This window comes from Pristiophorus japonicus, chromosome 1, assembly GCF_044704955.1.
Source record: "Pristiophorus japonicus isolate sPriJap1 chromosome 1, sPriJap1.hap1, whole genome shotgun sequence".
NCBI lineage: Eukaryota > Metazoa > Chordata > Chondrichthyes > Pristiophoridae > Pristiophorus > Pristiophorus japonicus.
The window spans coordinates 196183070-196210501 of NC_091977.1; the positions used below are offsets into that span (position 1 = coordinate 196183070).

Genomic DNA, 27432 nt, shown 5'->3' on the forward strand with positions numbered 1-27432 from the left:
ACTTTACTGGAAACATCCTCAAAAAATTCCAGAAGATTTGTCAAGCATGATTTCCCTTTCACAAATCCATGCTGACTTGGACCTATCATATCACCATTTTCCAAATGAGCTGCTATGACATCCTTAAGAATTGATTCCATCATTTTACCCACTACTGAGGTCAGGCTGACCGGTCTATAATTCCCTGTTTTCTCTCCCTCCTTTTTTAAAAAGTGGGGTTACATTGGCTACCCTCCACTCGATAGGAACTGATCCAGAGTCAATGGAATGTTGGAAAATGACTGTCAATGCATCCGCTATTTCCAAGGCCACCTCCTTAAGTACTCTGGGATGCAGTCCATCAGGCCCTGGGGATTTATCGGCCTTCAATCCCATCAATTTCCCCAACACAATTTCCCGACTAATAAAGATTTCCCTCAGTTTCTCCTCCTTACTAGACCCTCTGACCCCTTTTATATCCGGAAGGTTGTTTGTGTCCTCCTTAGTGAATACCGAACCAAAGTACTTGTTCAATTGGTCTGCCATTTCTTTGTTCCCTGTTATGACTTCCCCTGATTCTGACTGCAGGGGACCTACATTTGTCTTCACCAACCTTTTTCTCTTCACATACCTACAGAAACTTTTGCAATCCGCCTTAATGTTCCCTGCAAGCTTCTTCTCGTACTCCATTTTCCCTGCCCTCATCAAACCCTTTGTCCTCCTCTGCTGAGTTCTAAATTTCTCCCAGTCCCCGGGTTCGCTGCTATTTCTGGCCAATTTGTATGCCACTTCCTTGGCTCTTTAATACTATCCCTGATTTCCCTAGATAGCCACAGTTGAGCCACCTTCCCTTTTTTACTTTTACGCCAGACAGGAATGTACAATTGTTTTAATTCATCCATGCGGTCTCTAAATGTCTGCCATTGCCCATCCACAGTCAACCCCTTAAGTATCATTCGCCAATCTATCCTAGCCAATTCACGCCTCATACTTTCAAAGTTACCCTTCTTTAAGTCCTGGACCATGGTCTCTGAATTAACTGTTTCATTCTCCATCCTAATGCAGAATTCCACCATATTATGGTCACTCTTCCCCAAGGGGCCTTGCACAATGAGATTGCTAATTAATCCTCTCTCATTACACAACACCCAGCCTAAGATGGCCTCCCCCCTAGTTGGTTCCTTGACATATTGGTCTAGAAAACCATCCCTTATGCACTCCAGGAAATCCTCCTCCGCCGTATTGCTTCCAGTTTGGCTAGCCCAATCTATGTGCATATTAAAGTCACCCTTTATAACTGCTGCATCTTTATTGCATGCACCCCTAATTTCCTGTTTGATGCCCTCCCCAACATCACTACTACTGTTTGGAGGTCTGTACACAACTCCCACTAACGTTTGTTGCCCTTTGGTGTTCTGCACTCTACCCATATAGATTCCACATCATCCAAGCTAATGTCTTTCCTAACTATTGCATTAATCTCCTCTTTAACCAGCAATGCTACCCCACCTCCTTTTCCTTTTATTCTATCCTTCCTGAATGTTGAATACCCCTGGATGTTGAGTTCCCAGCCCTGATCATCCTGGAGCCACGTCTCCGTAATCCCAATCACATCATATTTGTTAACATCTATTTGCACAGTTAATTCATCCACCTTATTGCGGATACTCCTTGCATTAAGACACAAAGCCTTCAGGCTTGTTTTTTTAACACCCTTTGTCCTTTTAGAATTTTGTTGCACAGTGGCCCTTTTTATTCTTTGTCTTGGGTTTCTCTGCCCTCCACTTTTCCTCATCTCCTTTCTGTCTTTTGCTTTTGCCTCCTTTTTGTCTCCCTCTGTCTCCCTGCATTGGTTCCCATCCCCCTGCCATATTAGTTTAACTCCTCCCCAACAGCACTAGCAAACACTCCCCCTAGGACATTGGTTCCGGTCCTGCCCAGGTGCAGACCGTCCGGTTTGTACTGGTCCCACCTCCCCCAGAACCGGTTCCAATGCCCCAGGAATTTGAATCCCTCCCTGCTGCACCACTGCTCAAGCCATGTATTCATCTGTGCTATTCTGCGATTCCTACTCTGACCAGCACCTGGCACTGGTAGCAATCCCGAGATTATTACTTTTGAGGTCCTACTTTTTAATTTAGCTCCTAGCTCCTTAAATTCGTTTCGTAGGACCTCATCCCTTTTTTTACCTATGTCGTTGGTACCAATGTGCACCACGACAACTGGCTGTTCTCCCTCCCATTTCAGAATGTCCTGCACCCGCTCCGAGACATCCTTGACCCTTGCACCAGGGAGGCAACATACCATCTTGGAGTCTCGGTTGCGGCCGCAGAAACGCCTATCTATTCCCCTCACCATTGAATCCCCTATCACTCGCGCTCCCACTCTTTTTCCTGCCCTCCTGTGCAGTAGAGCCAGCCATGGTGCCATGAACTTGGCTGCTGCTGCCCTCCCCTGATGAGTCATCCCCCCCAACAGTACTCAAAGCGGTGTATCTGTTTTGCAGTGGGATGACCACAGGGGACCCCTGCACTACCTTCCTTGCACTACTCTTCCTGCTGGTCACCATTCCCTATCTGGCTGTGGACCCTTCTCCTGCGGTAAGACCAACTCACTGCACGTGATACTCACGTCATTCTCAGCATCGTGGATGCTCCAGAGCGAATCCACCCTCCGCTCCAATTCCGCAACGCGGACCGTCAGGAGCTCGAGGCGGATACACTTCCCGCACACGTAGTCGTCAGGGACACCGGAAGTGTCCCTGAGTTCCCACATGGTACAGGAGGAGCATAACACCCGACCGAGCTCTCCTGCCATGACTTAACCCTTAGATACACTTAAATTGGCAACAACAATGTTAAAAGTTACTGACTAATATAAAAAAGAAAAACTACTCGCCAATCACCAGCCAATCACTTACCCCCTCGGCTGTGACGTCACCTTTCTGTTTCTTTCTACTTTTTTGCTTTCTCTCTGTAGCTGCACAGTCTGGCCTCTCGCCGACCCTGGACTCACGCCTCAGCGACCACGAACTCCCGCTGCCTCTCGCGGCCTTTTGTAGGCCTCTCGTCGACCCCGGACTCACGCCTCAGCGACCACGAACTCCCGCTGCCTCTCGCGGCCTTTTGTAGCCCTCTCGCCAACCCCAGACTCACGCCTCAGCGACCACGAACTCCCGCTGCCTTTTGTTGGCCTCTCGCCGACCCCGGACTCACGCCTCAGCGACCACGAACTCCCGCTGCCTCTCGCGGCCTTTTGTAGGCCTAGTCTACTCAATCTCTCCTCATAGGACAATTCCCCCATCCCAGGAATCAGTCTAGTGAACCTTTGTTGCACTCCCTCTAAGGCAAATATATCCTTCCTTGGGTAAGGAGACCAAAAGTACACAATACTCCAGGTGTGGTCACACCAAGGCCCTTTATACTTGCAGTAAGACTTCTATACTCTTTTATACTCAAATCCTTTTGTAATTAAGGCTAACATATCATTTGCTTCCCTACTAATTGCTTGCTGTACCTGCATGTTAACATTCAGCGATTCATGTACGAGGACACGCATATCAACATTTCCCAATCTCTCACCATTTTAAAAAATACTGTTTTTTAATATTTCCAGCCAAAGTGGATAACTTCACATTTCTCCACATTATGTTCCATCTGCCATGTTCTTGCCCATTCGCTTAACCTGTCTATATCTTTTTGCATCCTCCTCAAGTTTCCCAATTGTTTTCTAAGACCAGAATTGGAGGAGAAGGTAATTTGTGTGATTAAGTATTGTTGATAATGGCCACTTGCATATCAGTTTATAAAATGCTGAAAAAGAAGTTTCACTTTGGAGGAATGTTGGTAAAGCAGTATTTTGTCGAGTTTTTTTTTTCTATCCCAGTAGAGATTCTTTCTCTTCACCTTCCAACTTCACCTGGGAGTTATTTATACAAGACCAGCAAGGAAGGTTACAGTGTAAGCTCTGAAGGTGCTCAGGCCCAACAGATTAGCTGGAATGTTCGGGTGTGAAAGTGATAGAACCATCCAAGTTTCAGTTTTGAGGAAGCTTGTAAACCGAATAATGTCTGTACTTGCCCCTTGCTAGAACAATCCAAATCTGATCCCTGCTGTCTCCTCATCTCTGTATTTTCTGTTTCAAATCTTTATCCAAAATCTGAGTGTTATAGTTACTTAGTAGAATAATTGATACGATTTTGGAAAGTGTAGATGAGCAGAGAGACCTTGATGTCCATATACACAAATCTTTAAAGGTGACAGGGCAAGTTGATAAGTGGTTAAAGCATATGGGTTACTTGGGTTTATAAATGGAGACAGAGAATATAAAAGTAAAGGGATCATGCTAGAACTTTATAAATCACTGGTTAGGTCTCAGCTGGAGAATTGTGGATAATTTTGGGCACCGCACTTCAGGAAAGATGTAAAGGCCTTAGAAAAGATACAGAGGACGTTTACCAGGATGTTGCCAGCAATGAGGGACTTTAGTTATGAGCAGAGGTTGGAAAAATTAGGACTGTTCTCCTTGGAACAGAGAGGGTTAAGAGGTGATCTAATAGGTGTTCAAGATGATAGGTTTTGATAGAGAAAACCTATGTTCTCTGGTGAACAGGTCACTAACTAGAGGTCAAAGATTTAAAATCATTGGCAAAAGACCTAGAGGGGAGATGAAGAGAAATGTTGTCAGACTCTTGAACGCTCTATCTGAAAATGTGGCAGAAGCTGATTCCATAAATAATTTAAAAGGGGAGTCGGACAGGTACTTGAGGATAAGGACCTTGCAGGGATATGGATAGAAAGAGGGGATGTGGGACTAAGCACGACTGCTCTTTCAAAGAGCCAGCAACGGCACGAATGGCCTCTTTCTGTGCTATAAGTTTCTATGATTCTAAACCCATATAATCCTTAGCCTGATATATGTGGGTGTGTATTATGAATTCAGATGGATTTTCAATGTGCTAAGTGGTTTTAAAAATAATATTTAAAATTAGCTCCTTATATTAAAAGATGTAGGCTCCAGCCTATTCTTTCTTTCCATCTGTGTTGAGTCCAGATTGCCAGCAAAAGTTACATTGCAAATTAAAACTAAGCAGCTTTGTAACTTTTGTCAATTAAAAGGATTTTTTATTTTTTAATAACATTACAGGTTGTACCTCTTTAGTCCTGGACTCTTTCATCCGGAAACATCCGTGGTTCGACATTAGTTGGGCCTGCGGGAGAGGAATATTTATTTTTTCTAAAGTTTTGATCGGCTGCAATGGCTGATCAGTCAGTGTGTTCGGCGATCGGCTGGGCACGTCTAGTCAGTCAGTCAGTGAGTGGGTGGGTGCTGAGGGAGCCGTCCACAGGCTGCCGTGGCACGCACTCACACATACAGCAGTCCGGTCGCTGTCCACTGGTACCGGTAAATGAGATCTCCCGTGGTTTGGGACACTCTCTGTTCCGGCACCAGTCAGGTCCCGAGGGTGCCAGACTGGAGAGGTACAACTGTACTAGTGAAGTGCGAGCAAATAATTTGAGACAGTTACATTGGCGAATTGTGATTTTAAAACCCAGAATAGATGTGTTTGCCTTTATAATAATTGGAAGATGTAAAAGATCAACTGAGTCTCGATCAAATCTTTTTCTTCAGAGCGGTTCAAGTCACAGCGTTTACATCTGACAAATACCGTTTGATGTCTGGATCAGATGATTACTCTGTCCGGCTTTGGGACATTCCAAGCTCAACAGAACTCCACTCCTTTAAAGAGCATACTGATTATATCCGTTGTGGCTGCACCAGCAATTTGAATGCAGACCTCTTTGTTACTGGTAAGTAGTTCTTATTGGAACAGCAATCTAAATAATTGGGTTCAATAGCATTCTTTTTTTTCTACTTCCACTCAAGTAACCATTGAGATCAGTTTTCAGCCTGATGTGTAGCGTGCCCTACCTCTCAGATGCTAGTGCAATCCAGGCTGTCTGTCTGGCTGTTTGTAAGTGCAATGTAATGTGCTGTTGGTCCTCTTGGACTCTGCAGCTATTGATTTTGTCCATGTCGGAATAGAAAGAATCCTTTCACAAGTTGTTGGTCTCACACACTTGTGATATAAAATGCATAAACTGCTCTTCTGGTGCAGTACATTGAATCTGCTCTCCCAACAATTTCTGATATTCTTCTCTATTTTTGGCCATATATAGGTTCATACGATCATACAGTGAAGGTATTTGATGCCCGAATGGATCAAAGCGTGATAACTATGGAACATGGGCAGCCAGTGGAGAGTGTTTTGCTTTTTCCATCAGGTGGACTTCTGGTATCAGCAGGTCAATATGCTTTGGTTGTTTAGAAATTTAGTGTTCTAAACTAGTGGAGTTTTAATTTAGCTGTGCTGTCAAATATAAAGGAATCTGTCAAGACAGCGACCAATTTTTCATGGAATCCACCGCCATTCATGTCTTCCTCTCCCTCTCGTGGTCTCACATTGGCAGTAGATCAGTATATTGAGCCCAAGTTTCCACACGATAAAAAACGGGCGCCCCTCCGAGCTGGGCGCCCGTTTTTCGCGCCACAAAGTGCGCCTAAAAAAAACCTCCGTATTCTCCACCTCCCTGCAGGTCCTCTGGCCCTCGATGCGGCGCAGCAGGAGCTGTAGGGGGCGGAGCTAGGATCCTGTGCCGAAAACAGTGCCGGGAGCTCTGCATATGCGTGCTACAGTGGGCACGCAAGTGCAGTAGCTCCAGGCGCCCGAAACTGTGTGGGAGGGGCCCGAAGCAAGCGGCCCCTAGCCCTGGCCGAATGGCCTCACTGGGGCTGCGTGAATAAGGCTCCTACCACAGCCAGCTCCTGCTTCCTGCCGACTCCCGCTCCTGCTAACCCCCCCCCCCCCCCCGGACTCGACCCGCCTGTCGCTGCCGCTCCTGCTTCCCCGCCGCTCCTGCTTCCGCCCCCCCCCCCCCCCCCCAGACTCGACCCGCCTGTCGCTGCCGCTCCTGCTTCCCCGCCGCTCCTGCTTCCGCCCCCCCCCCCCCCCCAGACTCGACCCGCCTGTCGCTGCCGCTCCTGCTTCCCCGCCGCTCCTGCTTCCGCCCCCCCCCCCCCCCCAGACTCGACCCGCCTGTCGCTGCCGCACCTGCTTCCCCGCCGCTCCTGCTTCCGCGCCCCCCCCCCCCCCCCCCCCCCCCAGACTCGACCCGCCTGTCGCTGCTGCTCCTGCTTCCGCCCCCCCCCCGACCGGACCCAACTCGACCCGCCTGTCGTCGCCACTCCTGTTTCCCCGCCGCTCCTGCTTCCGCCGCCCCCCCCCCCCCCCGACCGGACCCGACTCGACCCGTCTGCCACTGCCGCTCCCGCTCCCGCTCCCACCCGACTCGACCCGACTCTACTCTCGCCCCCGGACTGGATCCGACCTGACCTCCTTCTCCCCGAACTGAACTCCCTCTCCCCGACCTGACCCCCCTCTCCCCGACCTGACCCCCCTCTCCCCGACCTGACCTCCCTCTCCCCGACCTGACCTCCCTCTCCCCGACCTGACCTCCCTCTCCCCGACCTGACCTCCCTCTCCCCGACCTGACCTCCCTCTCCCCGACCTGACCTCCCTCTCCCCGACCTGACCTCCCTCTCCCCGACCTGACCTCCCTCTCCCCGACCTCGCCCCCCTCTCCCCGACCTCGCCCCCCTCTCCCCGACCTCGCCCCCCTCTCCCCGACCTCGCCCCCCTCTCCCCGACCTCGCCCCCCTCTCCCCGACCTCGCCCCCCTCTCCCCGACCTCGCCCCCCTCTCCCCGACCTCGCCCCCCTCTCCCCGACCTCGCCCCCCTCTCCCCGACCTCGCCCCCCTCTCCCCGACCTCGCCCCCCTCTCCCCGACCTCGCCCCCCTCTCCCCGACCTCGCCCCCCTCTCCCCGACCTCGCCCCCCTCTCCCCGACCTCGCCCCCCTCTCCCCGACCTCGCCCCCCTCTCCCCGACCTCGCCCCCCTCTCCCCGACCTCGCCCCCCTCTCCCCGACCTCGCCCCCCTCTCCCCGACCTCGCCCCCCTCTCCCCGACCTCGCCCCCCTCTCCCCGACCTCGCCCCCCTCTCCCCGACCTCGCCCCCCTCTCCCCGACCTCGCCCCCCTCTCCCCGACCTCGCCCCCCTCTCCCCGACCTCGCCCCCCTCTCCCCGACCTCGCCCCCCTCTCCCCGACCTCGCCCCCCTCTCCCCGACCTCGCCCCCCTCTCCCCGACCTCGCCCCCCTCTCCCCGACCTCGCCCCCCTCTCCCCGACCTCGCCCCCCTCTCCCCGACCTCGCCCCCCTCTCCCCGACCTCGCCCCCCTCTCCCCGACCTCGCCCCCCTCTCCCCGACCTCGCCCCCCTCTCCCCGACCTCGCCCCCCTCTCCCCGACCTCGCCCCCCTCTCCCCGACCTCGCCCCCCTCTCCCCGACCTCGCCCCCCTCTCCCCGACCTCGCCCCCCTCTCCCCGACCTCGCCCCCCTCTCCCCGACCTCGCCCCCCTCTCCCCGACCTCGCCCCCCTCTCCCCGACCTCGCCCCCCTCTCCCCGACCTCGCCCCCCTCTCCCCGACCTCGCCCCCCTCTCCCCGACCTCGCCCCCCTCTCCCCGACCTCGCCCCCCTCTCCCCGACCTCGCCCCCCTCTCCCCGACCTCGCCCCCCTCTCCCCGACCTCGCCCCCCTCTCCCCGACCTCGCCCCCCTCTCCCCGACCTCGCCCCCCTCTCCCCGACCTCGCCCCCCTCTCCCCGACCTCGCCCCCCTCTCCCCGACCTCGCCCCCCTCTCCCCGACCTCGCCCCCCTCTCCCCGACCTCGCTCCCCGACCTCGCCCCCCTCTCCCCGACCTCGCCCCCCTCTCCCCGACCTCGCCCCCCTCTCCCCGACCTCGCCCCCCTCTCCCCGACCTCGCCCCCCTCTCCCCGACCTCGCCCCCCTCTCCCCGACCTCGCCCCCCTCTCCCCGACCTCGCCCCCCTCTCCCCGACCTCGCCCCCCTCTCCCCGACCTCGCCCCCCTCTCCCCGACCTCGCCCCCCTCTCCCCGACCTCGCCCCCCTCTCCCCGACCTCGCCCCCCTCTCCCCGACCTCGCCCCCCTCTCCCCGACCTCGCCCCCCTCTCCCCGACCTCGCCCCCCTCTCCCCGACCTCGCCCCCCTCTCCCCGACCTCGCCCCCCTCTCCCCGACCTCGCCCCCCTCTCCCCGACCTCGCCCCCCTCTCCCCGACCTCGCCCCCCTCTCCCCGACCTCGCCCCCCTCTCCCCGACCTCGCCCCCCTCTCCCCGACCTCGCCCCCCTCTCCCCGACCTCGCCCCCCTCTCCCCGACCTCGCCCCCCTCTCCCCGACCTCGCCCCCCTCTCCCCGACCTCGCCCCCCTCTCCCCGACCTCGCCCCCCTCTCCCCGACCTCGCCCCCCTCTCCCCGACCTCGCCCCCCTCTCCCCGACCTCGCCCCCCTCTCCCCGACCTCGCCCCCCTCTCCCCGACCTCGCCCCCCTCTCCCCGACCTCGCCCCCCTCTCCCCGACCTCGCCCCCCTCTCCCCGACCTCGCCCCCCTCTCCCCGACCTCGCCCCCCTCTCCCCGACCTCGCCCCCCTCTCCCCGACCTCGCCCCCCTCTCCCCGACCTCGCCCCCCTCTCCCCGACCTCGCCCCCCTCTCCCCGACCTCGCCCCCCTCTCCCCGACCTCGCCCCCCTCTCCCCGACCTCGCCCCCCTCTCCCCGACCTCGCCCCCCTCTCCCCGACCTCGCCCCCCTCTCCCCGACCTCGCCCCCCTCTCCCCGACCTCGCCCCCCTCTCCCCGACCTCGCCCCCCTCTCCCCGACCTCGCCCCCCTCTCCCCGACCTCGCCCCCCTCTCCCCGACCTCGCCCCCCTCTCCCCGACCTCGCCCCCCTCTCCCCGACCTCGCCCCCCTCTCCCCGACCTCGCCCCCCTCTCCCCGACCTCGCCCCCCTCTCCCCGACCTCGCCCCCCTCTCCCCGACCTCGCCCCCCTCTCCCCGACCTCGCCCCCCTCTCCCCGACCTCGCCCCCCTCTCCCCGACCTCGCCCCCCTCTCCCCGACCTCGCCCCCCTCTCCCCGACCTCGCCCCCCTCTCCCCGACCTCGCCCCCCTCTCCCCGACCTCGCCCCCCTCTCCCCGACCTCGCCCCCCTCTCCCCGACCTCGCCCCCCTCTCCCCGACCTCGCCCCCCTCTCCCCGACCTCGCCCCCCTCTCCCCGACCTCGCCCCCCTCTCCCCGACCTCGCCCCCCTCTCCCCGACCTCGCCCCCCTCTCCCCGACCTCGCCCCCCTCTCCCCGACCTCGCCCCCCTCTCCCCGACCTCGCCCCCCTCTCCCCGACCTCGCCCCCCTCTCCCCGACCTCGCCCCCCTCTCCCCGACCTCGCCCCCCTCTCCCCGACCTCGCCCCCCTCTCCCCGACCTCGCCCCCCTCTCCCCGACCTCGCCCCCCTCTCCCCGACCTCGCCCCCCTCTCCCCGACCTCGCCCCCCTCTCCCCGACCTCGCCCCCCTCTCCCCGACCTCGCCCCCCTCTCCCCGACCTCGCCCCCCTCTCCCCGACCTCGCCCCCCTCTCCCCGACCTCGCCCCCCTCTCCCCGACCTCGCCCCCCTCTCCCCGACCTCGCCCCCCTCTCCCCGACCTCGCCCCCCTCTCCCCGACCTCGCCCCCCTCTCCCCGACCTCGCCCCCCTCTCCCCGACCTCGCCCCCCTCTCCCCGACCTCGCCCCCCTCTCCCCGACCTCGCCCCCCTCTCCCCGACCTCGCCCCCCTCTCCCCGACCTCGCCCCCCTCTCCCCGACCTCGCCCCCCTCTCCCCGACCTCGCCCCCCTCTCCCCGACCTCGCCCCCCTCTCCCCGACCTCGCCCCCCTCTCCCCGACCTCGCCCCCCTCTCCCCGACCTCGCCCCCCTCTCCCCGACCTCGCCCCCCTCTCCCCGACCTCGCCCCCCTCTCCCCGACCTCGCCCCCCTCTCCCCGACCTCGCCCCCCTCTCCCCGACCTCGCCCCCCTCTCCCCGACCTCGCCCCCCTCTCCCCGACCTCGCCCCCCTCTCCCCGACCTCGCCCCCCTCTCCCCGACCTCGCCCCCCTCTCCCCGACCTCGCCCCCCTCTCCCCGACCTCGCCCCCCTCTCCCCGACCTCGCCCCCCTCTCCCCGACCTCGCCCCCCTCTCCCCGACCTCGCCCCCCTCTCCCCGACCTCGCCCCCCTCTCCCCGACCTCGCCCCCCTCTCCCCGACCTCGCCCCCCTCTCCCCGACCTCGCCCCCCTCTCCCCGACCTCGCCCCCCTCTCCCCGACCTCGCCCCCCTCTCCCCGACCTCGCCCCCCTCTCCCCGACCTCGCCCCCCTCTCCCCGACCTCGCCCCCCTCTCCCCGACCTCGCCCCCCTCTCCCCGACCTCGCCCCCCTCTCCCCGACCTCGCCCCCCTCCCTCCCCCTCTCTCCCTCCCTCCCTCCCCCTCTCTCCCTCCCTCCCCCGCCGACCCGAACCGAACCTCTCTCCCCGACCCGACCCAACGCCACCTACCTCTGGTGCTAGGGACGGGCCCTGCCCGAAATCTCGGTCCCGACGGCAAATCGCTTCCTAAAGGCCTGCCTGAAGAACTTTCACACAGGTCGGAAGATGGTTTATTTAATCTTTTCTTTGCTTATAAATGTTTATTCAGGTTGGATTTATTTGTATAATATTTGTAGAAGTATAACTCAGGATTTATTGTAGAATTTAATGACTTCCCTTTCCCTCCCCCCCTCGTTCTGGACGCCTAATTTGTAACCTGCGCCTGATTTTTTAATGTGTAGAACAGGTTTTTTCAGTTCTACAAAAATCTTCACTTGCTCCATTCTAAGTTAGTTTGGAGTACGTTTTCACTGTGGAAACTTTGAAATCAGGCGTCAGTGGCCGGACACGCCCCCTTTTGAAGAAAAAATTCTGTTCCAAAGTAGAACTGTTCTACCCGACTAGAACTGCAGAAAAAAAATGTGGAGAATTGCGATTTCTAAGTTACTCCTAAAAAATCAGGCGCAAATCATGTGGAAACTTGGGCCCATTGTCCCAGATACATCGAGTTGCAATGTAGCCTGGAGGATGAACTAAGTCTTGTTAACCTACTTTCCAGCCTTCACAATCAGCAGAATATTTTTGATTTTTTTTTTAACATTCTTTGTAACTTTTTCTGTAACTGCAATGGCAGTGATGTAGTTACTGACATCTGGAGTAGCAGCATTAATCGTCCTGTGATATGTTGTTAAAAAATAGATATATTATTCCAACACATTTTTCTCGTGTTTACCATCTTGACAATAGCTATAACTTTTAAGTGCTGTTTGATTAATAGTTGTTCCTCCTAATTGAGTACACTTCCCTTTTAAAGGTGGCCGGTATGTAAAAGTCTGGGATATGTTGAAAGGAGGACAGCTGCTGGTTTCCTTACGAAACCACCATAAGACCGTCACCTGTCTGTGTCTAAGCAGCTCGGGACAGAGACTGCTTTCGGGCTCTCTTGATAGGTAGGAAACTCATTTCTTTGAACAGAATTGAAATGGAATGTGCATGTGCGAAGATATAATGTCTGCCTTTTTGAAATAGCTATTTGTTTTTGGAAGGGCTATTTAAAATCTGGTTTATGGATTGCATTGGAATTGTACCATTTATGTAAAATCTTGTTAAATCTCGTCATGTGAGTTTATAGGTCAGAGCTGTTTAAAATTGAGATTTTGATGAGGTAAATAGGGAATGGCTATTTCCATTGGCCGAGGAGTCAGTAACTCGAAGGTATAATTTTAAGATCATCAAAACAGCAAAGGGATACGCTGGAAGATTTTTTTTGTCGAGGGTTATTACGATGTGGAATGTCCTCCCAGAAACGGAGGTAGAAACAGAATCCATAATAGTTTTTAAAGCGGACTGGGTAAATATTTGAAAAACTTTTATTTCAAAGAAAGAGTCTGGATAGCTCTGAGTGTCAGTGTATTCATAATGAGTGACATGTCCTTCTCTGCTGTAAAAGTCTATGATTTTATGATCATAAAAGACTCCATTTATACTGGATTTTGTGATAGATATAATCACAATGATGAGTTTTAAGTCTGTGTTGTAAAACAAAGTGTTTTTGTTAATGGTCTTTGATATTTGGGTTTATTAAGTAGTATTATGCTTTTTTTTGTAAATACACTTAAAATATATTGGAATTTTAATTTGCAGGCACGTCAAAATCTACAGTACATCCACATACAAAGTTGTCCATAGTTTGGATTATGCAGCAGCCATTCTGAGCTTGGCTTTAGCAGTGAGTATAATATGTTTTTGTTACGATGTGGCAATTTTTTTCAAACGTGTTCAGTCACTTAAACCCTTTGTGTCTCTCATCATCATTATCATCATCGGCAGTCCCTCGAAGCAAGGATGACTTGCTTCCATGCCAAAAAGGGATGTGTTCACGGATGTTTCAATGAAGGACCTAATATTCCCGATCCCGAACTACATCTTGAAGGGTGGAAGATGCCTGTGCATGGATTTTTTTAACGTGTGGTGGCCATTGCACACCAGCCACCACACGGACTTGCCAGAGCTAGATCTTGGTCCAATGGCAAGGACTACCCAAGACGACTGGAGACCAGCTCTGCTGCACAGATCTAGCGTGCACACATAACGCAGTGTGGGCTGGCCCATGCTGCCCCTGGGTTCTCGCCTCTTCTGAGCCCCAAACTCATGCCTCCCCTGGGCCCCGGTCACTTCCCTCTACAAACTCTTGCCGCTCCTTCGCTCCTCCTGCTGTGCCTGCCCACACTGCAATCAGCGACCTGGCTTCGCAGCCGTCGCCCTCCTGCAGTGGCCCCGGCCTGCTGATGGTCTTGTGTCTGTACCATTTAACAATGGTATGTGTAGTAAAATGGATTGCTGCAGCGAAGAAGATTTTTTTTGTGTGTGGCAACACAGCTGAGGTTGATGTGTGTTTTACAACAGTAATTGCTAGATACTGATCAAGATTTCTCCCTTCATCCCCAAAGCTTAGATACTGAGGCCGGTTGCAACGTCACATTTCCTGTGCTGTGAAAAGGTTAAAAAAAAAAGTAAACTTTAGTAGTTCAGCCCACTGATACAAAAATATCTTTTTTAATTTATTTCACATTTTAATTTAGCCTGAAGATGAGGCCATTGTTGTCGGAATGACTAACAGTGTCCTGAATATCCAGCATCGGAAACGCAAAGAAAAGAAGCTTGAATTCGCAAGTAAGAAAAAGGGACCATCTTACAAATATTTCATAAAAGGAAAAGATTACATGCCAAAGAAGGTGAGATGTTTGTAAAATGTGTACACTAATGGGCTACGTTTATATTTGTGTTTGTCTACTTTTAGAAAGATCTGAAAAAAATAATACTTAAGCAACTAATCTATAATGAATACTCTACACAACAGGTTTATATGATGTGTGTGGATTTTCACTATTTGGTGGTAAAGTTTAATTAAATCTACTTTTGTAAAATGTACTGGAACTGTTGTCAATGTGAACAAAATCTCTTCAAGCAGGATAATAAACTTTACAAAATAGTCTTTACTTAACTTTTTTTAAACACTATGGGCTAGAAATTGACTAGCCTTGCGCCCGTTTTTTCTGCGATATTTTGCTTCTTTTGATGGTAAAAGGTACTCACCGAAATTGGCCGAAGTTGTGTGCCGGCGGTTTTGAAATACCGCTGAAAAGCACACTGCCGGCGTGCAACACCAAAAAAATTCGACCGCTTAAAATTGGCTGTTCAGCGCACCCGTAGTTAGGAAGAAAAAAACACCCAAGAAAACCCAGTGTTGCAGTCCCAGAAACAACGGTAAGTATGAAGACCTGCAAAAAAAAATTTGTTTTTATTTTTTAATTCTTTTTCAGAGATTTGCTAGAGAAGTGTCTTGTGAATGTTTTGTGATTTTTTTTTTGTTGGTTTTTGCCAATTTTAGTTTTGTTTTTCCCTCTTCCCAGGGCCTATCCTTTTAGTGGTAATCGGTCTCGGGCTAAAGTTAGCAAGGACCGCGGTTTCCACCACAAATCCTCGTGCAACGCCGATTTTTACCATCTGGCGCATTTTGTTGCCAATTTTACCCCTTTTTAAAAAGCAGTACTTTTAATGGTATTTTTGGCGAAAAATGCCGGGGGGGAAATGCTGTCACCAAAGGACCATTTTCTAGCCCTATGAATGTTCATTTGCTCTCAATTGCCACCGTAAGCATATTCCACTACGATCCCTCCCCCAAGATTGAATACTTTCAAATTCCAATCATTTTCTGTTGTTTGGCTGTCTGTATTGATCACCTTGTATCTGCGGTTTATTTTATGCCATTGCTGGATCGATGCACAACATGCAACCTGCCACCAATTATTAGAGTGCATGTTCCACACAGGTGTCCATTTAGAGACCTGCACCTCACTCTGGAATTCATTGTTGCTTTTCAGATGTGAATGATTTCTAGAGGCTGATTTTCTTGGATCCAATTCAAATATCATTTCCTGTGTTTAGAAAAAAGAATTGGATCACATTTAATGTTGAAAATATGAATTCTTACATTTTTTGAAAAATATTTGCTTTTCGAAGAATTAACCAACACTTTGGGCTAGAAATTCAGTTTTTGGCTATCATTATTTTCCTGTTATTTTATGGAAAAAATACCACCATAAACGTAGCCTTTTTTTACGGGTAAAATGGGCATTGCACGATGATTCGCGGTGGAAACCGTGGTTCTCGCCAACATTAGCCCGAGGCCTATCACCGCCAAAAATATAGGTCCTGGGAGGAGAGAAAACACGAAAAAAATTGCGAAAATAAAAAATCAGAAAACATTCACTATACACTTAACGAATGAATTGCTGAAAAATAATTTAAAAATAAAAACTTCAACTTGCCTTTTTGTAGGTCTCCATACCCACTTCTGCTTCTGGGGCTTCAAAGCAGGCATTTCTCAGGCATTTTTTTTGGTGTTGCACATCATCGATCCGCTTTTCGGCGATATTTCAAAACCGCCATTCGTTAACTTTGGCCAATTTAGGCGAGTACCTTTTACCGGCAAAAAGGTGAAATATCGCCGAAAAAAACATGGCTATGCTGGCCAATTTATTTATTTATGTTTGTTCCTTTTTTTTTCTAGGATGATCTTTTGGTCAGTAAGCCAGTAAAGTGGCACCTGAAGAAATACGACAAGTTGTTGAAAAGTTTCCAAGTGTCCCTTGCACTCGATGCTGTATTGGAGGTAAAAACATGTCTTTGACTCCACAATACACAGTCTTTGATTTGTGAACCAGCGGTTAAGTGAATTTTTGGCAGTGTGTTCCACAGCATAGTGAAAGGAATTGGATTTCATTTTCGATTTTAGAATGTATTGTCAACTTCAATGTGAATTGCTTCTCGAGGTAGGGAATGTTGTAAAGTAATGGCCCAGATTTTGCTGCTAAAATAACAGCAAATTTAATGGTGCTCGCCATTTTTAACGTGTAAATCGGCCAGCAACTTGTGGCGAGGAAGAGATACTCCGTGAATTGCAAATCACCACATGTTGCTGACCGATTTGCGCTGCTCTGCCGTTGGCCTCGTGAAAATGGCAGCTCGCCCTCAATTTTCATGAGGTTCCTATAATATTGTCAGATAAGCTCACCCCAGAAAGTTAAGGCTGCTACTTAACAGGGCAGGTACCTATTTTAATGAGATTTATGTTCCTCCAATGCCAATCAACTACTTATGCTCAAAAAGGGAACAATTTAAACTGGAGTGTCATTCCCAGAGGTTGTCATTTTTTTCCCCCTACTTTTTCCTTTATCTCTTTTTCTCTCTCTCAATTGTATCTTTCCCTCACTTTATTTTGCTTTCTGTAGCTGCTTTGACTCTAATTCACTCTCCTTCTCCATCGTTCCTCTGTGTTTCTTTCTTAATCCCTAAATCTCATTGGTTAAGGCGATAGATTGTTGGTCCTGTCATTCACCAAGGTCCCAAATGCCGCGTTGCGCCATTATCAGCTCACGTCTAACTGGGCATGCTGCGAGATCCTCCGCTCCCAAAAAATCTGGGCCAATGTTAATTTCAGATGTAGCGATAGTGTTTTTCATGCAATGTTCCATTTTGGACTTTTATGTGTTTGTTTTCTCTCGATGGTTCAGCATCATTTCTCTGAAGCAGACCTTGTCCTCTTAAAATCAAGAAGCAGTATCTTTTCAGTACTCTACGTGCAGTTACATGACTGGAGAATTAACAATTATCCTACTTGCACCGACTGTGAATAGTACCTGTAACTTTCTTGGTCTGTGTGGCTCAGTTGTTCACTGGGTAAACTCATTGAATTACTAGGAGTTGGCCAAACTATAATGTTAATTCACAGATCAAACTCATAGTTGTTTCTAGCCAAAAGTACCATACTTCAATTCATCACCTTACGAAGTGACAATGTGGAGATTTGTTGTACGGTTGGAATCCTGCAATGTTCTGAACTGAGTGATACTATCTGGCAGGCAAAAATTCGGGTCAAGACACCAGAGATTACCATAGGGATTATGCAAGAACTTCACCGCAGAGGGACACTTCAGAATGCACTTGCAGGACGAAATGAAAAACAACTTAGTATTCTCCTTAGCTTCCTTATCAGGTAATGAGACTTCATCTTTGAATGTTATATTCATAGAACAATACTCAATTTCTTAGCCTGACTTTTGCTCTTTAGTGTGTTTACCAATGATGTAAATTGTGTGAGCATAGATTAACAATGTTCATGCTAATGGCAGAAGACTTAGTTTCAGTAACATATGTTAGAAATTGTTCATGCATGATGTGAAGTTGGGAAATTGCGGCCAAACTGCGCTGGAAATTATGCTTGTTCGGTTACAATTCAAGTTTGCGCTAAAGTTCATTTGCATAATCACAAACTTATAAGCTTCCATAAACCAGCATAATTGGGCAGTGTAATGGAACGTAATTTTTTTCCTTTACATTAAGAAGTATTCCTTGATGAATTTAAATGTGGTAACCTGGTGCAGTTTTAGTAATTCAGCTGAAAATGGGTTTATCACCCAAAATAAGCATTTTTAATAAGCATATCCAGTCTACTCATGAATAACCTGAAAATGACATTAAAAATACTATACTGAACCATTCAGTAGTTTCATTGGTGCACTCTTTTCAGTTTCTTAGTTAATTAAATAATTTTTGATATGAAAATACTTAAAACATGCCCGTGTGCCTAAGAAAATGAACACAATTTAAAGATCCTTCCCTAACCAGCACAATTGGCAGAATCTTGCCATTTTAACTTGGAGCAGGGCCAGTTTTGCGGGGCCTAATCTGGGCGAATTGAATTTTGAATCAGCTAAAAATTTGCGGAAAACACAAACATAAGTGGTTTGGGAATATCTCACTTGTGTTTAAAATTCCTCTATCTTTTGTGCCTGGATTGTGCTGATATTACTAGTGGAAACTCTTCTCCTCTTCTACCCTGATGTTTAGAAAAATCTCCTTTATTAAATGTTGTTTTACATTTCCTTTGCTCTTTCTGGGTCCCCGAGCTGAACAGAGCAAGTGACCGTTGTAGCACTGTCACTAGTAGGTGCTTGAGTGCTCTGATTTTTCTGCTCCTCTTAGTGATACTGTGTAATATCTCTTAGGCAGTCCCTCAGAACTGAGGAAAACTTGCTTCCACTCCTAAAGTGAGTTATTTGGTGGCTGAACAATCCAACACGAGAGCCACAGACCCTGTTACAGGTGGGATAGATATTGGTCGGGGGAAGGGGGGGTGGCACTGATTTACCACACGCTCCTTCCGCTGCCTGCGCCTGACCGCTTCACGCTCGCAGTGTTGAGATTCAAAGAGCTGGATGCACTTTCTCCAGCTAGGGCGGTCTTCGGCCACGGTCTCCCAGGTGTCAGTGGTGATGTCGCACTTCACCAGGAGGCTTTGAGGGTGTTCTTGTAACGTTTCCGCTGCCCACTGGCTTATTTGCCATGAAGGAGCTTCGCGTAGAGCAATTGCTGAGGAAGTCTCGTATCTGGCAGGTGAACTATGTGGCCTGCCCAGCGAAGCTGATCGAGTGTGGTTAGTGCTTCAATGCTGGGGATGTTAGCCTGGACGAGGACACTGATGTTGGTGTGCCTGTCCTCTCGGGATTTGCAGGATCTTTCGGAGATATCGTCGGTGACATATCTCCAGCGACTTGATGTGTCTTCTGTACGTCGTCCATGCCTCTGATCCATACAGGAGGGCGAGTATTACTACAGCCCGGTAGACCATGAGCTTGGTGGTAGATTTGAGGGCCTCGTCTTCGAACATTCTTTTCCTCAGGCGGCCGAAGGCTGCACTGGCGCACTGGAGGCGATGTTGAATCTCCGCATCAATGTCTGCCTTTGTTGACAAAAGGCTCTCGAGGTATGGGATGTGGTCCACGTTGTCTAATGCCGCGCCGTGAATCTTGATGACTGGGGGGGCAGTGCTGTGCGGCGAGGGCAGGCTGGTGGAGGACCTGTGTCTTACGGATGTTAAGCGTAAGGCCCGTGAATACATCGACTATATCCTGGAGTTCAGCCTCAGAATGTGCGCAGACGCAGGCGTCGTCCGCGTAATACAGTTCAACGACAGAAGTTTGGGTGATCTTGGACCTGGCCTGGAGGCGGCGTAGGTTAAACAGCTTCCCACTGGTTCTATAGTTTAGTTCCACTCCAGCAGAGAGCTTGTTGACAGTGAGGTGGAGCATGGCAGCGAGGAAGATTGAGAAAGAGGGTTGGAGTGCTGACGCAGCCCTGTTTGACCCCGGTCCGAACATGGAATGAGTCAGTAATGGATCCGCTGGTAAGCTCACGGCCTGCATGTCGTCGTGGAGCAGGCGAAGAATGTTGACAAATTTTTGGGGGCATCCAAAACGGAGGAGGATGCTCCATAAGCCCTCACGGTTCACCTTGTCAAAGGCCTTTGTAAGATCGAAAAAGGCCATGTATAAGGGCTGGCGCTGCTTCCTGCATTTTTCCTGCAGTTGTCGTGCTGCAAAGATCATGTCCGTTGTTCCCCATAGGGGACGAAATCCGCACTGTGACTCCGGGAGGAGCTCCTCGGCCACAGGGAGAAGACAGTTGAGGAGAACTCGAGCGACAACCTTCCCAGTGGTTGATAGTAGAGTGATTCCCCTGTAGTTGCCGCAGTTGGATTTGTTCCCCTTTTTTAAAAAAAAATGGACACGATCACTGCATATCTCAGATCCCACGGCATGCTCTCCTCCCTCCAAATGAGAGAGATGAGGTCATGTATCCACGCCGACAGCGCCTCTCCGCCATGTTTTAGCGCCTCAGCAGGAATTCCATCCGCACCCGTAGCCTTTTTGAGCTGTTTTATGGCCCCAACTGGGCTTGTATTCACTGGAGTTCAGACGAATGAGAGGGGATCTCATAGAAACGTTTAAAATTCTGACGGGTTTAGACAGGTTAGATGCAGGAAGAATGTTCCCAATGTTGGGGAAGTCCAGAACCAGGGGTCGCAGCCTAAGGATAAGGGGTAAGCCATTTAGGACCGAGATGAGGAGAAACTTCTTCACCCAGAGAGTGGTGAACCTGTGGAATTCTCTACCACAGAAAGTTGTTGAGGCCAATTCACTAAATATATTCAAGAAGGAGTTAGATGTAGTCCTTACTACTCGGGGGATCAAGGGGTATGGCGAGAAAGCAGGAATGGGGTACTGAAGTTGCATGTTCAGCCATGAACTCATGAATGGCGGTGCAGGCTCAAAGGGCCGAATGGCCTATTCCTGCACCTATTTTCTATGTTTCTATGCCTACCTCATGCAGCGTTGGGGTTTCACTGAGGTGGTGGCGGGTTGCATGCTGCAGGATGGAGTTGAGAACATTCAAGTCAAAGGCAGAGTCTCGATTGCGGAGATCTTCAAAGTGCTCCTTCCAGTGGGCCCTGACAGCCTCGGTGTCCTTGATGAATGTTTCCCCGTTCTTGGCCAGGAGTGGGGTGGAGCCTTGGGAGTTTGGACCGTAGGTGGCCTTGACTGCAATGAAGAATCCTCGCATGTCGTGGTTGTCGGCTAGTTGTTGTATCTCCTGCGCTTTCTCCATCCACCACCTGTTCTTTAGGTCCCGGGTTTTTGTTGGACCTCAGCCTTGAGCCATCTGTAACATTGCTTTGTAGCTCCCGAGTTGGGTTGTTGCTTGAGGCTCAGAAATGCTCTACGCTTACGATCTATTCGCTCTTGGATCTCCTGATCGTTTTCATCAAACCAGTCCTGGTGTTTTCTGGTTGAGTAACCAAGTGTCTCTTCACAGGCACTGGTTATGGAGGCCTAGAGGGCAGACCAAGCACTGTGGGCATTGAGCATCTCGGGGTCATCAAGGCACGCCAGATTGGCTGTATTGGGCTCTCTCTTAGCTGGGTCTTTAAGTGCCCCGGTATTTTTGCGGCACTGCTTCTGCTGTCCCCTCTACTTTGGGGCTATGTTAATATTGATGATGGATCGGATTAGGCGATGGTCCGTCCAGCAGTCGTCAGCTCCTGTCATGGCGTGGGTGATGCGCACATCCTTGCGATACCTGGCTCGGATGATGACATAGTCGAGCAGGTGCCAGTGTTTGGAGCGAGGGTGTTGCCACGATGCCTTGTATTTGTCCCTCTGGCGGAACAGGGTGTTGGTGATGAGGAGTTCGTGTTCTAGACATTTTGTCAGGAGTAGGGTACTGCTGGAGTTGGCTTTCCCTATCCCCTCTCTGCCAATCACGCCTCCCCAGAAGGTTGTGTCGTTGCCGACCCTGGCATTAAAGTCACCTAGGAGGATCAATTTGTCGCCCGTGAGGATGCGGGACAGGGATGTCTCGAGGTTGGAATAAAAACCCTCTTTAGCCTCATCCGTTGCATCGCGTGTTGGGGCATACACACTGATGACTGTGGCGCATTGGTTCTGGGATAGGGTAAGGTGAAGAGTCATGAGGCGCTCATTAACCCCGCAGGATTGTGCTGATATTACTAGCGGAAACTTTACTCCTCTTCTACCCTGATGGCTAGAAAAATCTCCTTTTATTGAATTTTGTTTTACATTTCCTTTGCTCCTTTTGAGTCCCCGAGCTGAACAGAACAAGTGACCGTCTGGTCACTGCTGTTATAGCACTGTCACAAGTAGGTGCTTGAGTGCTCTGATTTTTCTGCTCCCTCTAAGTAATACTGTGTAATATCTAGAATCTACTTGGTGTAACCTCTTTCCCCAGCAACTTGCTTGAGATTAGAGGGTTGCTATGTGCAGCATCACAGATTCAATACCATGCTTTCCCATTCTTAACAGAAAATTAGTGTCATGGTACATTGCATCAACATGGCATTCCCGGTGTGTAGAGAGAGAATGCGCCATAACTGCTATTGAGGCAATAGAAAACCTGCAATGTCTGCCTTCATACCCTAGAATTGTTGCCCATTGCTGTTGCACTAAAATTAGAAAATTACATTTTGTGTTTTTGATTTATCTGGCACAAAGATCATCATGGAAAATTGACGTAGTTTAATGGTATATCTTCATATTTTTAGGAATGTTGTTGATCCGAGGTTTACAGCTGTTTTAATAAATGTTGCAGAGATTATAGTTGGTAAGTTCAATTTTTTTTCTCTTTCACTTGTTCCTCATCTTTTAACATTTATCTTCTACATGTTGCCTCTCAGCGACATCAACCGAAAACACGTCAGGTTCCACGTGTAAACTGACTACACCCAGCTCTACCTCACCTCCATCTCTGTTGACCACTCCACTACCTCTAAATTGTCAGACTGCTTGTCCGACATCCAGTATTGGATGAGCAGAAATTTCCTCCAATTAAAAATTGGGGAAAGCGAAGCCATTGTATTCGGTCCCTGTCACAAACTCCCTTCCTGAACTACCGACTCCATCCCTCTCCCTGTCTGAGGCGGAATCATAACCCTGTCCTAATATCTCCTTATGTGGCTCGTGTGTGAAGCACCTTGGGATATTTTACTATGTTAAAGGTGCTATATAAATGCATATTTTTGTGGTTTCTATATCATCTGTGTGCTAATCTCTTTTTCGGAGGGAGCAGGGTAGCATGTGTATACACCTGCTATTCTTGATCTGGCTACTAAAATGTATTCAAGATCAGCTTGGAGTGACTGCCCTCTCCCTGCCAATAGAAAGCACTTCTCCTTGATTCTTCCCTGTCCCTGAAAGTTCAACAAGATGGGAATTTGCTTTGTGGGTGATCCCACTTTGTAGCAAGTGTTTAATTTTTTTAATATTATTTTAAAGAGAAAAGCTAACTCCAGTTAATGTATACTTTCATCTATTAGTGAGTTAGGAATCCAGTGGATTCTAATATATTTTGCCACACTGCTGATACTGCGATAGAAATGCATGAGTGATTTCTGGTAGTTTTACTGCACCAGTCTATTTGTAGCTATATCTATTGCCTATAAATACTTTAATATCTAATAAATTATATATCTTTTGAGTCGGCGTGTTTGCAGTTCCGCATTTCGCTGCACTCTTTCCCCTGCCCTATTCTCTTGAATAAAGTACAAAGTTTGAACTGCACTTGTATCACACTTGTTTGTTTTGGGTTTCCACAACATGAGAGGAAATAATTTCCTGGGAATTAAAACCTAGTCACCCAGTGTCGGCATGGCCAGATACAAAATAAAACTTGCTCTGCTCTGTCACGTATAAGCAGACCTTCATTCCAGCTGCAGGACAAGACTACCTAATGATTCTTTTACTTCACACAAATCATCCCTCACAATTAGATTACCAGTTTGAGCTCAATTATGGGCAATAATATGCTAGGGTTGTCCAAGTTCTTTTCACTTCGGAGATTATGCTTTCATCTGATCAGCTTGTTCTGGCTAAAACTTATGTTCCATAGGTGAATGAAGAGTGTGATAACTCGCTGGACCCCACCATCGCCAACACTGCTTTAAAGATTTTTAATGTCTTGCACCTTTGAGCCCACTATATTCAACTTAAAGAAAACTAATGTCGAGAAACTAAAGTCAACAGCCGCAAAATTACAATTACGCCTGGATTGTGCCAGCTGCTACCCTGCAGCACTGATCTCGTCCGTGTCTGTGGGGGTACGTAGGAGGGCACCTAATTAGCATAGGGCCATTGGGTGCCTGCACCACTACAGGCATGTCTTGGACACCTGCCAGCCCCAAATGGGATGACGGGGGTGGGGGCAGGGTACAGGGCCACTCCTTCCTTTCCCCCCCCTCCCCAACCCAATAATTATTTTTTGGCCCAGTTTGAACCACTTGGCTTGTGCCTGCTTCCGCCCTTCAGGAGGTCAGTGCGCCATCTTTCACTGGGCATAATGGCCTCCGCAGCTACACCAGGTTGAACTGCAGCTAGGGAAACAAGAGCTAGCATTGGGAGTCCCTGTCCCCTCTGACACAGAGGGCTATGTTTGGGAGGTTGGAGGTTCCAACCCAAACAACATCCTCATCAGGGAAACTACCAGTGACAGTTGGCAGCTGATGTATTGGAGTCCTGGCCCATTTCCTGGGCCTTCTACTGCAATTCTCCTGGAGTTAGAATGGGAGTGCATTGGAAAAGCTGCGGATTTTCAGGCTCAATGTATCTGCACCTGTGAACATTTGAATATTTATAACGTTAAAAGAATTATGTTGGGATTTTATTGTAGAGAAATGTGATCCATTTTGTTTGCAAATGCACCTATTAATACATGCACAAAGTGATGGGAGATGGATTTACTGCAGAAAGCAAAAAGCAGACACAATGTTTTCCAGGATGGTGGTGGGTGAGTCACCACACAACCACATTCCTAACTCTGAGCAGCATTGCTAGAGTCCTGGGAGCAGGTCAGTTGCAGTTGGTGCGTGGGAGACTGGGTAGCGGGGAATACAGAAGAAATAACTTTTTCCAAGAGGCGTTTGCAACTTCACAAGATTTTTTAAGAGTTGAAATCATTTCCAAGAGAAAGTACTGCCCGTTGGGAGTGAAAGGGCTGGTCGAGAAATTGTCTATGCACTTTAATATCTTAATTTATTCTTGTCCTTACTTTAGGTATTTATAGTTCTGTGATTGGTGAGTCATCAGTGATTGACCAGCAGTTCCTGAGGCTGCAAGACCTCGTAGAGAAAGAGATTGATTATCAGGAAGAACTGCTTGAGGTCCTTGGAATGATGGATACACTTTTTGCTACCATGACAATCAAAAAGGAAGCTGTTGTTCCTGGAAATCAGAACTGTGCCTTAATTGCTGGACCTATGCATCAAGAACCAATGGCAGTTCCCTAAAGCCACACCTCTTCACTGACACAAAAACTGGATTAGGCACACTTGCTCACAAACTTATCCTGATATAATCCCCAATGAATTGACGGTGAACATTGTAAAATGCATATGAACCATTTACCTACGCGTTTGTTATGCTATAGCCAAAGGCAAAGCTATTCCTGTTTTCTTTGGGTTCAGTACAATAACATTCTGGGGTGATGCAGAGGAAGTGCAGCATATGTGAAATTCTATGTGGTTGAGTTCCATTGGGGAATAAATACTGTAACATTGCATATGTTGAGGGGGTAAAGAATATTTTCTAATTGTGGGGTTTTGCCATCAAAATCTCACAGGTCTTAGTACTGCACAGAAAGAGAGATCATTTTATTCTGTAAAATTGATCATTAATTCAGAAACTATTTTTTCGTACCAAGAAAACCAAATGTCTATTGTGATAGAGCAGTAAGTGTTTAGCTTCAGTAGACAACAAATTAATCTTGCGGCTGGAGATTTTACAATGCAGCACTCCTGCCTTGCTGTCCCCACTGGAAGATAGAGTCCATTTTGTACATTATTTATGCTGAATTTGTCCCAAGAAAGTAAAATTAAAAATATTCTTTCCCAAAATCAATTTTTTTTAAGACCAGAGTAGGAAGTTGACTATGTTTGTCACAAGGTGAATGTTGCACATGAATGTATCTGATCTAACAGTTGGAATCTCAGTGGATGAATATCTGTGTGCCATGGTACTGAACTATAAATGTCAAGAAAATCACAGGATGTGTCCTGAGATAGCCCATCTTAGTAAAGTGATGGGAAAACTACAATTGGCTTCACCCTCCCTGGGAAAGGGAGAGAAAAATGTAGCCATCGTTCTCTCTTTCTTGCTACCCATTAACTCCTGCTGGAAAGTGACTATCTGCTTAGGTGATCTGGCTTTCCTATGATCTTCCGCATAGTCAGATAGCCTGTTGGTACTTACTGCCCAAGGTTACAATTAAAGAATAGTCATTCGGTTAAAGGCACTTGTGGAATCGTACCTCACACTGGAAGCACTGCTTTCATGGTAGAGGGCGGAAAATCAGAAGGAAACTTAGAGAAGGGTGAAAATTGAGAGTGAATAAGCAGTGACCCAATTATAAAAGTAGATATTTTTTTACACACAGTGGAGTGGTTATTTGTCAAAGTTGAACTTGCATAGATTTTTATCTTGATGGATATCCATTGTTTTGCTATAATATGAAAAAGTTGTTACAGAACTTTCTCGACTTCTGAAAATGTTCTACATGACGAGGGGAATTTAGAGACCAGGATACTAAGTGGCAGTGGAAGGGTACTTTGTGCCTGAAAGCAATCATCATGAGCAGAATGTTAATTAGTTCAACATTAGGTCACTAAAGGCTGTTCTCATTTAAGTATTAAGGAATTAACTGTCAGAGGTAAAGTTCAATCAAATGGTAAAGGTTTCACGTGCAGTCTTTGATGTTGCTCCAGAAACTGCCTACAACCAGTGCAGATGTTTAGATTTTAGTTTCCTTTATTAAAAAATCCTGTAGCACTGGCAGGTGAGCATGTGAGCTATGACCTTCAATACTGATCGATGGCAGCACTGATTCATGGTGCTTTCTAATGTATATGGGATTTCCATCTGTCCACTGCAACATGTGTAATAACTGCGCATTATTTCTTGCTGCATCTGAGTTCAGCAGTTGGATGGTGGAAAGATGTGCAACTATCAGTGGCTAATTGTGGTCCTGGTTACGCAGCATGTCAGTGGATTTGTGATCATTTTGCCCCAGATTAGGGCATTGAATCGTGGCCCAGATAATAAGATTTTGATGATCTGTGGTTGTCTAAAGATACTTCTGATGATGGAGAAAAAAATCAGAAATGAGAGGCAGCTCACATTCTGATGCTACCTACTACTGAGAGGTAGAGACCGAGAACCAGTTGCCCACCTGCTCTTAGCAAATCAGTATTATGGAGGTATTGAGAAATTAAATTAAATGACTACAGACAACTACTGCTTTGAAAAACAATTGTCAGAACATTGGTATCCTTCAGTACGCGTTTCAAATGGTGTGCATCAGTGTTTGATCCAGTCAAATGTCCAAACAGCCGATGGATGTTTTTTCTAAAGAATGGTTTTATTTAAAAATAAAAAATATATTGACTACTAGTTCAATAAATTACGACTGTATAATTTATTACAGTTGAATTTTCAAAAACTTGCAA

At 49.4% G+C, this 27432-nt stretch overlaps 1 protein-coding gene across 5 annotated transcripts in view; it reads left to right on the top strand.

Moving 5' to 3' along the window:
• utp15 (UTP15 small subunit processome component) overlaps positions 1–27386 on the top strand; it is a 38665-nt gene extending 11279 nt beyond the window's left edge. For all 5 annotated transcript variants that reach the window (XM_070885935.1, XM_070885938.1, XM_070885936.1 and 2 more), the window contains 9 exons: positions 5611–5789; positions 6159–6284; positions 12334–12469; positions 13164–13248; positions 14102–14254; positions 16093–16194; positions 17444–17577; positions 22483–22541; positions 24986–27386. In XM_070885935.1, coding sequence (XP_070742036.1) covers positions 5611–5789; positions 6159–6284; positions 12334–12469; positions 13164–13248; positions 14102–14254; positions 16093–16194; positions 17444–17577; positions 22483–22541; positions 24986–25218 — 1207 coding nt within the window. In that variant the 3' untranslated portion in view covers positions 25219–27386. The remainder of the gene's footprint in view (positions 1–5610; positions 5790–6158; positions 6285–12333; positions 12470–13163; positions 13249–14101; positions 14255–16092; positions 16195–17443; positions 17578–22482; positions 22542–24985) is intronic.
• The last annotated feature ends 46 nt before the right edge of the window (positions 27387–27432 follow it).